Genomic DNA, 15000 nt, shown 5'->3' with positions numbered 1-15000 from the left:
GTCGCAGATTGGGAACGGCACGATCCTACCCTAATTTATGTGGGCCACATCTAAGCCAAATTGTATAACCACAGCTGGCCCTTGGCTGGGCCATATCCGGCAGACTCCATGTAGCCCTACACTGGGCCAGACAACTGTTACATTTAAAAAAACAACAACAAAAGACTCAACAACAATGTCAGTATTATTAAAAGATGTTTATTTTCTTGATAGGACATATTGAAACATCTTGAAACAGAACATTTGGTTTCTAGTTTCAACTGGTTACAAGAAATACTAAATTTAAGGGGCAGCCATTTTGTCACTTGCTGCCAACTCAAAATGACATCACAGTTGTTCGGGCTAAGGTAACAACCAGTCACAGCTCACCTGTTTTCTGAAGTTGAGCTGTGACTGCTCATTACCTGAGAAATGGTGATGAAAACGGTCATTTTCAGTCGACAGCAAGTGACAAAATGGCCACCGCAGAGATGGAGAGATGGATGGATTTTGCTGCTTACACAAACAATATTAATCAGAATACCATGTCGATACTAGTGGGGGCACATACAACATATTATTGTAAAGATTTTTTTTGCGTTGACTTCCCTTTTCAATCACATTCGCTTATTGAGCATTTGCAATGCAAAATGTTCTTGACCAGAGACCAGGTGGTCAAACACCATAAACCTGGATTTAAAAAAAAAAAAAATTTAAAGGTTGCTTTAAATTTTGAAGTAATGAAGTGTTATGCACACTGTGTTTATTGTATGTGTGCTCCAAATGGAATGGAGCATTTACAAAGAATGTAACTTAAAGTACATAACTACTTTAGTTCCAGAAACCCAAAATATGTTTTTGAATCAATAGAGGGGTGTAAAATGCATGCAACAATACATTCATTTTATTATTATTGAACATATCCTTTTTTCAGGGAAAAAAATAATTATCCAAGCCATGGCCCAACTGGCTTATAGTGAAGTGTTTATATTCCTTAGTAATGGCGTGGAAAAACAATTTTAAAAATATGCCTTACAAATTGGTATCTTCCTCTTTTCGATGCCGTGTTTCAGGTGCTCCCGAGCATGTTTGCAAGCTTTCCGTTTACCTTCCGAGTACAACAGTGCTGATTGGAAAACAAAAAAGAATGTGCTAAAATTTATGATGATTTGGTTCTATAACAACAGTGACCTTTGAAAAACTTAACTACGAATATAGTATTTCCCTTTCTTCCGGTTGGTCCCCAAGAACTGCAAAAAGGGTTGCCTGAAACAAGTAGAAGACTCTGTTCAACATTTTTTTTTTGGTGATTATTGTGTTCTTTGATAATCATAGTAGTTATTATTACTCACAAGTCAAATTAACGATGGAACTGGGTGCACTGTTGTAGAGTTAGAATTGTGGTTTGTAGTCTTGATAAAGTGAGTTGTGCACCTAAACTATCAACAACACAGCATGTAAGTTTCAAACTTACTGTACAAGTCAGCAATATGTGTAACCGCAATATCATCACAATCATGTCGTACAGTGCACAGAATCATTTACCTGTCTTGCTCTCCTCCTCAGAATGGATTTTGTGGACAGAACATTTTGAAGAAACATTCACAGCCTGAAATCTGAGCACAACTGATATTCTATTAATTAGTATGTTATCATCTCATATTATGAACTCTGAAAACATACCAATATTACCTTAAAATTTGCGCTTTGACCCCTTTCCTCCTTATAGGTAAGACCTCCGCATCTTCTCCTTCCACATTAAACCTGTGCCAAGTTATATTCTCTGTCAGTAATTTCAATATTTGGATGTGGTGAAAGGTAGTTCACCTCAGCATTCTTCAGTTTCTTAGAAATAAATACTTTGAGTGTTTGTTCACCTGACTGTTTCCTTACCAAGGAGGTCCACCAAGCTCTGGCCAAAGGTACAACATGCCTTCTAAGTTTGAATAAGTAGTAAATGACTAATTAGCCATCTGGTTTCGAAGACGATGGCACCACCTGTACGCCATGTGACTCGTCAAAACAGCACAAGTAACCTTGTACATGAACAGACAACAAATGATATTAACTCTTTGACCGCCAAAAACGTTTAATAACGATTAGTAAAATCACGATGTATGCCATCATAAACGTTAAATGATGTCAATGATGTTTTTTTTTGTTTTATTATTATTATTATTATTTTTATCAATGGGCAGTTCACCGTCTAAGTACAGCACGTGCTGCCTGATCAATGAGTTGTGGAATCAAAAACCCTCACTATCTATAGCCAGCAGATGGCAACATTGTCTCTCTTTTCAATGGTCTCAATGTGTATGAAATTTGAGGAAACAATGTTTTCGAGGATGATATAAATTATCAAAGCCTTTGTCATATTAAAGTTTTTTGTTTTTTTTTGATAACGTGTGGCAGTAAAAGAGTTAAAAGCAACAAAGTACAACATTTACACCTTTGTTTTATTACAGTGTGAAAAAATGCAAAGTTCATTATCGGCTCAATAATTAGTAATTACTTAAAAATACTTTTACTTGCCTCACCAAATATCCTGCAGCATGACACCTCTCTGCTTGCTTTCGTGATGAAATAAGTTATACACAGAAGATAAACCAATTTCAGATAAACCTTACATTACTATTACTATACAAGTGCACTTAATTTATTTTAAAAACTAAACCTAAATGAAAACGCTATTCAATGTTCTATCTTCAACTGTTTTAAACAGCCTGTTAAAAACGACTGAAATAAGATCCATTCTTCATGTAAACACTCCTGTACCGTTTCAGTGCAGTTCGTTAGCTTATGGAGTTAAATATGGTGCAAAGTAACTCGTAAATATGTTTTTGTACCTGTAGAAAAACGTATAAATTTGTATCTGTAAAAGGCATGATTTGTACCTGTGAAAAAATTTTGTACCTGTAAAATAAAAAATTAAAGGTGCAGGTTATGTCCCACGTTTCAACCGAAACTGGCTGGCCAGTGAAATTCACTTATTCAACAATACAAATTCATCATATCAACTAAATGAGATCAACCGTACGACTCGCAACAAGAAAGTTTGGTGATGTTGAACTTGCTTAATTTTACATCCCATTGTTCAGATAAGCGTTTTTCTGGACTGACATAAACTTAAAACATAAAAGCACAAAATGACACAGGCATTCCCGTTGACCTCTGTATTCTCTTGTTCTGCCATGGGATGCTGAGTGTTCCCCATCTCCCACAGCTGACTGGATGTTAGGTTACCCTCAGTTCTGACTGGGTGGTTAATCCATCCACTTGGGTGGTGGGCCGAGGGCTGATTTCGTGGATTTGAACGATCCCCAACGAGGGAGGACTTCATTTTTTGTTGACATCAGCTTCATTTTTCAACTAATGAAGCAAAAATTGTTGGCACTCTTATCTCTTGCACATTTTGTATTGATCGGTAACTTTGTGTGGGTTACCGGCTCCGGCAAACTGAGCGGGCAGCTATGCTCGGGGTCCGACATGCATGACGTAATTGTGGTTATTGTCCAATGAGATGCTTCGAAATGCGCCCTCTTTGGTTTGTTTTTCCGTGTTTGTACGCAGTCGTGATCTGTAATGTTTAAGCGCTATCATAGAAGGATAGATGAAGCAAAGTGAGGTCCACAGACACCAGCATCCACTGATTCAACGAGCAGTGGGAGGGAGAGGCGAATTCTGTTTGAATTTCAGTGGATGCTGGTGTGATGGATCTGGCATGCATAAGGACCACCACCAAAGAGGGGAGCCGTCTACTGCGGCCCAGCAAAGCGAGCACGGCTGCCTCAGTATCCCCCAAGCCGCGGCAGCACCAAGGCACAACCACCCACGTCCCCCGGGTGGCCACCGGCCAGAGAGCCAACCCAGACGCGCCCAGAGCACCCCCGCCCCGGCCCGCGCCCCAGGCCCAACGCTGTAGAACGATTCCCGGCGGAGCCCCACGGCGCCCCACTGCCCCACAGCCCCCACGCAACCGCCACCGAGCAACGGGAGGCGTTCTTTGAGGGGGGGGGGGGGGGGTCAAAGGACGCCTCCCGGCAGACCCCGGTTTTAGACAGGTGGAGGGAATAAGCCATATTAGAGAAACCAGCTACTACAGTTGCCTGTGTTGCCTCGGGGAGCAGGGAAGCCAGTAATGCAGTCCAATGATACCTGTGACCACGGACGTGATGGAATGGGTAAAGGTCATAGCAATCCTGCTGGAGGTCGACCAAGACGCCATACGAGCGAATCCCGGCCGGGCCGAGCAGGAGGGCATCCTGGATGCCAAACGAAGGGTGAAGGCGGCCGCAGCACTTGCGCCACTGGAATAGGAGCAGGTGGCGGCCGCAGGGTTTGCACCGCCGGAACATGAGCAGGTGGCGGCCGCTTGTCGAGCGCTGCCGGAACATGAGCAGGTGGCGGCCGCTTGTCGGGCGCCGCTGGAACTGTCATGAGAGAGGCGAGAAGGAAGAGATGACGGGGGGAGAAGGGGGAGGGGAGAGGGAACTACGGGGCACACCAGAGGCCCACCCTCCCCGAACCAGGTCGCCGGGCATGGAGCGAGCAACGGGCCACGCCGAGGCGGTACCGCCCCAAACGCCAGGGAGAGCACCCCAACACGGCACCGGGGGCCCAGGGAACGGCCAAGACGCAACCGCCACCGAGCAAACAACAGAGGGACATAGCCACCCACGCCTGGCCACGGGGGACAGCATCAACAAAGTTAACTAACAAGCATGCACTGACACCAAGTATTAATACTTAGTGTGCTTAGTGAGTGTTGTCCTGCTTCTGGGTCTACCTGTAAATTACAGAAAAATACTGTATATAGTTTCCATTAATATGTAATTGTTTTTTATTATTGTTGCAAGGTATTGTGACTTTTTTTTTTTTTTTTTACCTCTCGGTCGTACGGCGTGGGGCCGCGAAAGGGCCATCTCTGTACGCTGCACCAACTGTAATTGAATGTTCCGTAACTTGCGTACATGGTACAGACATTGCACATTTACAGAAGCATGACTGTGAATATTCTCATCCATAAAAGTAATTTCATTCCTGTGACATTCAATATACTGAACTAATACAATTGTGATCATTCTATTTAAAGAAGCACTGAGCAAAATGCTACACGTTAGCTTACCTCCGCGGCTTCCAGAAGCTTCCAGGGAAGAATCTATGCTGCTGATATTGCTGCCAGACGTGGAGGGATCCGTTCAACTGATGAACGCGGCTCGAGTTCGCCAAATTCCTCACCGGATTCCTCGTCAGATTACGTTGAATCGTCAAGAGATACGACGATGTTACAACGTGCCTTGAGAACACCGGAGGCGGTGGCTTTTGAAGCGGACGCCCGTCTGACGTGTCTGTCGCTATTCACACCCTCCTATGCTGAATCCGCTGCTTGATCTTTCTCTTCGTCACCTCTTGACCGATCGTGACAAATGCTCAGCTCAAAAGCATGAGCTGCTTGAAAGTAGTTAGTTTGTTTTTAGCATCCTCTGATTACCACTAGTCTTTTCTCCCCCCACCACACCACAACTCCACAACACTCCGCTCTTCTTCTTTGCTAGGAAATCACATCCTTCTCATGGAAAGAGACCACCAGTAGTAAGTCTGTTTCGTTTCCAGTGAGGGTTGAACTCCACCAATGCTGCCCTCAACTGATTCTGTTCATAATTTTTATGGATAGAATTTCTAGGTGCAGCCGAGGTGTTGAGGGGGGCCGGTTTGGTGGCCTCAACATTGCATCTCTGCTTTTTGCAGATGATGTGGTGCTGTTGGCTTCATCAAGCCGGGATCTCCAATTCTCACTGGAGCGTTTCGCAGCCTAGTGCGAAGCGGTTGGGATGAAGATCAGCACCTCCAAATCTGAGACCATGGTCCTCAGTTGGAAAAGGGTGTGGTGCCCTCTCCGGGTCGGGGATGAGATCCTGCCCCAAGTGGATGAGTTCAAGTTTCTTGGGGTCTTGTTCACGAGTGAGGGCAGGATGGAGCGGGAGATCGACAGGCAGATAGGTGCAGCGTCTGCAGTGATGCGGATTCTGTATCGGTCCGTTGTGGTGAAGAAAGAGCTGAGCTGAAAGGCAAAGCTCTCGATTTACCGGTCGATCTACGTTCCGACCCTCACCTATGGTCACAAGCTGTGGGTCGTGACCGAAAGAACAAGATCCACTATTTACTGGTGTATTGTTATGTTGAATACCCCACAGATTTCCTTCACACTCACTTCCCCCCTCATTTTTTTTCACTATTATACTTATCTACTTGTTACCTCTCTCTTTATATAAATTATATAAATTTCCTAATTACTCTTTTGCTATCCTATAATATATTAATATTAATAAGCAGCTCATACAGATGTATACATAGGACTGAGTCTACATTGTTTGTATGCATAAATTAGTTCTGGTCTCCTGGAATGTGTGTGGTGCTCGCTCCCAGGCAAAAAGAATACAAATTTTAGACCATCTCTCAAACTTTAAGGCAGATATTTGTCTCCTACAAGAAACCCACCTACAAAAATCAGAAGAAAAATTATTTATTGATAGAAATTTTAGTCAAGTTTACTCTACCTCCTATAATAGTAGACAAAGAGGTGTCTCTATACTTATACATAACAATTTATTCTTTACTCTAAATAATATAGTAATAGATTTAGAGGGCCGATATATTATTATCCAGGTAACTATATTTAATAAAGTATATACAATTGGTAATTTATATGCCCCAAATAATGATGACCCGGCTTTTTTCCATGAATTTTTCCTCTCGGTTACTTGATTTAGCAGCAAATTCTACTATTATTATTGGAAGTGATTTTAACACGGTCTTAAACCCATGAATAGATCGTTCTAATAATACGATATATACAAGGCGATTCCGATCCGCTAAAGTAATAGAGGAATATATGGATGATTTTGGCCTCAGCGACGGCTGGAGACTTCAAAACCCAACTAAGAAGGAATTTACTTTCTTCTCTGCGGTGCACCGATCATTCTCAAGAATTGATTTTTTTCCTTACAAATAATTCTATTGCTGATAAAACTTATGAAAATACATTCTATAATTATTAGTGACCGTGCACCAGTCTCCCTCACTCTACAAATTGACTATACAGTGATACCTCAGCTCACGAACATAATTGGTTCCCAGAAAGGGTTTGTAAGGCGAAAAGTTTGTCTTCCGAACATTTATTTCCCATAAGAAACCATTAAAATGAGAATAATCCGTTCCCAGGTCCCTATAAAACATAATTTTCTACTCAATAAGCCTTAAAACTACACAAAAATATACCTTATTTTATGTATAATAAATGTGCTATTGTATTGTAATTAAAGAAATAAACTGTACTGTATAATAAAGTCATTTTATTTACCTTTGTGATGGTAGTTCTTAAGGATGGTAGCAATGGTAGACTTACTTCATTCGCGAGCGTTTCACCGCATAGAGTGTTTATGGAACAGTTGCCGCTCATTCGCACTTTCGTGCTCACTGTAGCGGAGGAGGTGTGTCCCTTGGTGAACAAGGAAGTGGAGCACTTTAGCGAGTCAACAAAAAGTGAGCACCGCCAACTACTTTCACCTCTTTCCTGGGACTAAACTGCCGTGGCACTATTTTTTCCTTTTTTGAGGTACGTGATAGCACTTTCGCTTTTTTTAGTGGCGCGGACTCCATTGACTACAATGCAAACGCGCCGCCGTCCCTCGCCGTCCCTCGCTTTTGGCAAGAACGTAGCATTAGGCTTAACACTAGCCTGTGGTGGGGTCTTTTTCGGTCCCATAATAGCGAAAGTACACTCAATATGGTCCAAAATGCCTATCAAACACAAACCGCGTCCGCACTAAAAGAAAGGGGGTGACGAACTGGGACGCCGTGAGCATGCGTCAGCTTCTCGTGGCCGCCACCGTGGTGCTGTTCGACCGCGTGGTTTGGTTCGTCCGCCGAAAACTAGTTCGTCAGCAGAGACTATATACTCACGAATTTAATGTTCGTGAGGCGAAAAGTTCGTGAGCTTAAGCGTTCGTTGGCCGAGGTATCACTGTACCTTTAAACCACCCCCGATATGGCGTTTTAACATCTCACTACTGAAAGACGTAGGGTTTGATAAAATTATAAGAAGGGAATGGGCAGATTTTTTGGAACTAAATGACTCTCCAAATATATATATGCATCTCTTCTCTGGGAAGCAGGGAAAGCGGTAATTAGAGGAAAAATTATATCATATTCAACTTGTAAAAAGAAACAGGATCAAAAATTAGAAAAATACTTGGAAGATAAAATTAAACTACTAACGGATGAATATGCAACAAACCCAAATAATCAAATATGGACTGAATTACAAAATATAAAAATAACAGTTAGACAACATATCTAAAAAGTTTATAATACAACAGTTGAGATATAATAATTTTGAACATAACAAATCAGGTAAATTTCTGGCAAATCAACTTCAACGTAATCGGGAAAAATCTCTTATAACGGCTATTAAAGGTACAAATGGTGAATGCACACAATCACCAGAAGAAATTAACCATAATTTCTATAACTATTATCGTAATCTATACTCATAAATTAATAGACCTAACCCTGAACATATTGAGGTATTCCTTAATAGCTTAAATATACCTCAGTTATCTACTGAACATAAAGATACTCTAGATGCCCCGCTCGTCCGCTGTACTTGCTTTGTCCATTTTTCGCCAAGAACTGCATCTTGAGGGAACCGAAAAAGGTTCACACCACCCTCCCTTCGATTACAACAAAATCCGGCCATGCAACGAGACGGCATTGTAGAAATTCGTTGATGATAAAACACACAGCAGTCATGAGCTTGCAGTGGCAAAGCAAAGACGCTGACTTCCGTTCTTCCGCTGATGTAATATCCGATTCGGCCGCTGGAGCGCGCCAAATGGCCAGATTTTGCGCGGTTAATTTAAAAATAAGGAAATACTCTTTTAATATGTTTTGACTCGACGAGCCGCTCATTTTGTCGTGTATATTATATCGTTCCAAACAACATATTAAAAAATGTCCTGAGCTGTCCCATACACTTTAAAATACTTAGGTGTTAAAATTTCACCTAAGTTAACTGAATTAACTTCTTTAAATCTTTTACCATTACTGGATAGCATCCGCAGTGACCTGGAGTGCTGGAATAATCTTCCCATCTCTTTAATAGGATGAATAGCTACTATAAAAATTAAAGTTTTACCAAAGATAAATTATTTATTTTCAATGATTCCATTTAAACCTACGTCTAACTGGTTCCAATCGCTGGACTCTATCACAAAATTCTATTAGAATTTAAAAAAAGCAAAGATTAGTCTATCCACACTTCAGGAAAGTAAATCTAAAGGAGGTTTAGAGGCACCAAACTTTATGTACTACTATATAGCTAATCAACTAGAATATCTTGTGCTATGGACACAACCCAACAGAGATACTAACTGTTGGTTGGAACTGGAGCAGAAGGATTGTAATAACCGTAGACTCTCAGATTTACTCTTTATTACAAAATTGCTAAAACGATATAATTGTTTTAAAAACCCAATGATAGCCGCCACCCTGACTGCCTGGTGGAAGGCATTAGAAATTAAAAAACTCCCAATTGGCGCCCTGTGGGCTTTCTCCCATTTGGCATAACCCCGACTTTCAACTTAATAATCAGTCGTTCCATTTAGGTTTATGGGAGCAGAAAGGATTTACACACCTTCATCGCCTTTTCTCAGATAGTAAGTTTATATCGTATATAAACTCGGTCCAAAAATATTAAATAAAAAGCGGAAATTTCTTACATTATCTGCAAGTTAAAAATATAGTTAAGAAACAAATCCCAACACTTCAGGATACGCTGCAACTGCCTGTCTTAGCTAAAGATATTGTAACAAACACAATGTCCGTTACATCGAGTTTGCATGTAGCACTTTTAATGTTCACACAGCACTTTGCACAGGTCACTTAAGAGAATGCTAATTTGCACAAGAAAGACTCATGGCATATATTTGATAGGTATTTATTGTACTGGTCGTGATGGCATCCAGGGAGGGCGCCAGCCTGTGGAATAGATATCATGGAGTAATGTGCAATATTTTTACTGTAGGTTTTTTAAATGGGTTATTCTGTCAGGGTGGTGAGTGATGGGTATTGTATGTTTTACTTACATGCTTTTGTGTCCAGGGGGTGTGGGATCAAGAGTCCCAGGTCGACCAGGCACTGCTAAAAGGGTGCAGACTGGACCAAGTGTAAGAGTGTGTAGGGGGTGGTTGTAATGTTTGCATGCGTATGGTCAAACTTATCACAGCTATTCTACTGTGTAGTAGCACCCTCTATTGGTGAAGGTCGAACGCTACATCAGGTTGAAAGACAGATCGGTTACGTGCCTGTACCAACGAAGGGAGATTAAACAAGCAAGCCGCTTTGAGCACATCGTTGTCTGTCTCATCGATATTTCATGATACAAAACAAGAAATATCACACTGGCGACGAGGATTAATCTTGTGAGTATCTAACCTGCGTGCGGAAGAGAAGCCCGTCGAGGAAAGAATAAAAAAGAAAAGGAAGGAAAAGGACAGCACTCCGGATCGAGTTGCTAAGCTAAGCTAAGTGGATACAAGCTAACTACAGGAGCACCACGGACATGTCGTTTGCTAATAACGTCGCTCTTTCTCCATTTGATGCTGAAAGTGATCCCTGTTCAGTTGGACCACGTTGGATAAAATGGCTACAACGGCTTGAAAACTACACCACTGCCATAAACATTAATGGAGATGCTAGGCTAAAAGCATTGATGCTACACTTAGCAGGTGAACGTGTATACGATATTTATGACACGATGGCGGCAGAAACGGACAAATATGCAGATGCAAAGCAGAAGCTCACGGGGTATTTTTCACCCAAAAAGAATATACAATATCAAGTGTACATATTCAGAAAAGCAGTACAGCAACCAGGAGAAGACTTGGACAGTTATCACACCAGGCTACGAATGCTAGCAAAGAACTGTGAGTTTACAGACACGGATTCTGAAATAAAAGCTCAGTTAATACAAAGCTGCACATTATCCAGCTATGCAGAAAAGCGTTGAGAGAGCCAGAAATGACGCTAAGTGGACTTCTAGACCACGGAAGAACTTTGGAAATGTCCGAGATGCAAGCTACAGGTATAGAACAAGGTGCAGCTGCCACTATAAATGCATTACATCAACAAACTCAAAGCAAGCCCTCAATTGGAAACAAATACACCAAGCGAGGCAAATCCAACAATCAATGCAGAAACTGTGGAGGCAGATATCCACATAAAGAAGACTGCCCACCCAAGACCTGCAGAGCATGTGGTAAGCAGAACCATTTTGCAAATCAATGTCGTTCATCAAACAAAGGAGCTGACACAAAACAACACAAAGACAACAAAAAGCAAGTACACCATGTAACCAGTAACGCACCTGAAGAGCATAACAGACCTGAGTCATCAAGCATTGACAGTAGTAGCAGTATGTGTTTGTAGTGAATATGGACACTACGTAGCTACCACAGACCACAGTTTAAATCAACAATCTCAGTGTGCCAGTCCTGATAGACTCTGGAGCCACAGCAAATATAATCAACAAAGCAACACATAAGAAACTTGAACCACGTCCACCACTTTAGCCAGCCCAGACAAAAATGTATCCATATCGCTCCAAAGTCCCTCGCCCTGTTGTGGGTGAGTTTAAAGCAACAGTGCAAAAAGGAAATAAACAGTCCCTGAGCACTTTCTATGTAATTCAAGGAGATTGTTTCTCAATACTCAGCTTTGATACGTCCACAAAGCTAGGTCTAATCAAGGTTGTGACGTCACTGCTACCCACCCCAACTACCAAGACTGTTTAGGATGAGCTAGTCAACACCTGCCCTGAACTGTTCGAAGGAATTGGCAAGCTGAAAGACTTTCAAGTAAAACTCCACATTAACCCAAACGTACAGCCAACGTGCCAGCCACACAGACGAGTGCCCTTCCACATCCGGCAGAAAGTGGAGGATGAACTGCACAAACTAGAAACGGATGACATAATTGAGAGAGTATCAGGAACAACACATGGCATAAAATCGCAAATGACGCACAACATGCTGCTATTCTCAAATAATTTGAACAAGTCAGCAATGAACTACCAGTGTCATCAACTGACAACATCATTCTAAGAAACAAGAATCATCATTCCAGCAGCCCTACAAGACAAAGTCTTAGAACTAGCACATGAAGGACACCAGGGTATTGCCAAAACAAAAGCACTACTCAGGACAAAAGTCTGGTTTCCAAACATAGACCAGAAAGTAGAAACTATAGTCAAAAAATGCTTAGCGTGCCAAGCAAACACACCAGTTAATTCGTCAGAGCCACTACAGATGACTGAGCTACCAGAAGCCCCCTGGCACAGCCTGAGCGCAGACTTCTATGGACCTCTCCCAACAGGAGACTACCTGCTCGTCATCATTGATGAATACACACGCCACCCAGTCGTGGAACCTTTAAAGTCAACATCCACCAATACAGTCATACCTGTCATGGACAAAAATATTTTCCATGTTTGGGATACCCAGAATCCTCAAGACTGACAATGGCCCGCCTTTCAACAGTACTCAGTTTGCTCAGTTCGCAAACTACCTTGGATTTCATCATCGCAAAATCACACCCCAATGGCCTCAGGCTAATGCTGTTGCGGAACGTTTCATGCGCGCAGTAGGCAAAACTGACCGCATTGTAGAAGCATTTCACACAAAGATTCCAGCAGCTACAGTCACGCTCGGCAGTTCAGATCATGAAGTCAGACCAAAAGATCGAGAAGCTAAAGCCAAGATAAAGACTTATGCAGACGCGTCGTCATGCAACACCAAGTACCATCATTCCAGGAGACGTCGTACTACATCGCCAACCTAAACGCAACAAGCTCACCACGCCTTACAATGCTGATCCATACACAGTATCTGAAGTCAAAGGCTTAATGATCACCGCTGCAAGAAATGGACACTCCATCACGCGGAACTCTTCATTCTTCAAGAAGATTGTCACCGACTCTCAAGCTGTTCCACCGGACTCAGATGATGATAGCGACGAGATGACTGTTGACAAACCACCGCCGAGATATCCTTGACGCAACAGGCGTCCTCCTTCATATCTTAGTGAATACAAGTCTTAAGAGATAAAAATGTAGCCACATAAGGTTTTTGCAAATGCAAAACAGTTTTGAAATTGATGCATAATCAAATATTGTTACGTACATTAAAGTTACTATTTTGAATGTCAACATGATGGTAATAGGCATACAAAGAGTTATAGTTTTGAGTTATATTAACAAAAAAAAAAAAGAGAAAAGAGTGATGTAATGTTTGCATGCGTATGATCAAACTTATCACAGCTATTCTACTGTGTAGTAGCACCCTCTATTGGTGAAGGTCGAACGCTACATCAGGTACAAATCGGTTACGTGCCTGTACCAATGAAGGGATATTAAACAAGCAAGCTGCTTGCGAAATAGGAGCTGGCGAGTGTTTTATCTTGAAAGGTAACCGGAAATTTATTTTGAAACTGCGTTGGTCTTCCTGTCCCGCTCGATGTGTTTTGTGCTAGCTTGCCATTTGCCGGAGGCCTACCGCTGCGGCGTCCGGCAAAAATAGAAAATAGGTCTATCCTTGCAGAAAGGCTGCGGCACGCCGCAGCTTAGACGCATTCGACACGCAAGGCACACGCAAGCGGTGTAAACTGCACCATTCGAATGAATGGAATCTAATTGCTTGCGTCGCCGGAACGCACCGCAACCGCAACGCAACCGCAACGCAACCGCATCCGGTGTAAACCCGGGGTAAGCCAGTTGTACTGTTTTCATTTAAAATAACAATAATTTTTGTTTGCACTATTTTGCAGCAGAGAATGTTTAAATTTTGATTTAATATTTGCGCAATGTTACCCAAAGTAATTTTTTTTTTTTATCAATTTAGCTTCTACAAAGGACTATGCAAATTATTATATATTTAAAAAAAAAAAACACTTAATTCTGTACTGTGTTATATACCGTTACCGTGAAGGGATGCAGTTTATACCATAATATGAATTTTTGACCAAACATGACTGTTTTAGTTGTGACCAAACAGTTCAATTTTGGACTCATCTGTCCACAGAAGGGACTTCCAAAAGGCTTCAGGTTTGTCCAAGTGCTCTCTGGCTCCCTTGATGATATGTTTGGGTTGTCTTTTACCTGAATTGTCATTTTTCTTGTGTCTCTTCTGATATTTTAGAATGTCATCCACAGCTAGGCAGGGTTGTAGTAATTTTCACTGTTCTCTAGTTGCAGATGATTTGCTTCACAGTGGAATGATGAAGCTCAAATTTTTTTTTAGATTACTTTATAGCTTTCCACAGACAGATGAGCTGTCACTACCCACTTCCTGAGGTCCCCTGAGATTTCTCTTCCTCTCAGCATAACTGACTTGTATGGGTTCACCTGGGTAAGACTAATGTGACGTGGTTTTGTCTCTGTTTCAATCAGTGATGCACAATTTCTTCGCTAAACCTCTCTCATTTCATTGGTCCATTTCAGTGGTTGGTTTAGCTACCAATTTGTCCTACTTGTCTGCTTGTTTTAAGCAATACAGCTCAGGGTTCACTTTTGCATCGACATGAAATGGCCAAAAACTCTTTTTAATTTAGTTTTGACAACACAATTGATTAAAAAAAGAACAACACATTGAATTGATAAACCTAGCCCTGTCATTTCATATAAAATGTAATGGTTCAGATTGAACAACAAATTCAGGTTGAAACAATTGAAAAAACGAAATAGCTCAAGATGCATTATTTTCATTAGTATTTTTTTTTCTCCTCAATCATGCTGCTGCTAGCTAATGAGGGAAACAGGGTTAATATTAACCTCTCTGCTATTGGCTAGCGTGTGTGGCGTGCGTGTATGTCTGCACAGAAAAAAAGTTATGGCAATAGAATTGTTTTTCAGCAAACAAAAGCTCAATTTTGAAGTATTTGCATTAAAGACAAGATGTAAAAGGGCAG

General features: G+C 41.6%; 1 protein-coding gene across 11 annotated transcripts in view; it reads right to left on the bottom strand.

Annotated features, from left to right (window-relative positions):
• Positions 1–182: 182 nt before the first annotated feature.
• Positions 183–15000, bottom strand: part of aprt (adenine phosphoribosyltransferase) — a 131710-nt gene continuing 116892 nt past the window's right edge. The window contains exons 5-9 of one of the 11 annotated variants that reach the window (XR_013278309.1): positions 4135–4409; positions 1672–1743; positions 1525–1605; positions 1332–1418; positions 183–1245 (exon numbers count right to left, since the gene is read on the bottom strand). Coding sequence is in view for 1 of the 11 variants with exons in the window: in XM_077494582.1 (XP_077350708.1) it covers positions 5772–6040 (269 nt within the window). In the remaining 10 variants the exon portion in view is untranslated. Of the gene's footprint in view, positions 1246–1331; positions 1419–1524; positions 1606–1671; positions 6041–15000 lie in introns of those variants that run through there. The other 10 variants (XR_013278310.1, XR_013278306.1, XR_013278308.1 and 7 more) reach the window with 10 other exon arrangements.

This window comes from Festucalex cinctus, chromosome 14 (assembly GCF_051991245.1).
Source record: "Festucalex cinctus isolate MCC-2025b chromosome 14, RoL_Fcin_1.0, whole genome shotgun sequence".
In the NCBI taxonomy this organism is placed as follows: domain Eukaryota; kingdom Metazoa; phylum Chordata; class Actinopteri; order Syngnathiformes; family Syngnathidae; genus Festucalex; species Festucalex cinctus.
Note: the sequence above shows the minus strand (reverse complement) of the source record. Positions and strands in the feature narration are given on the sequence as shown.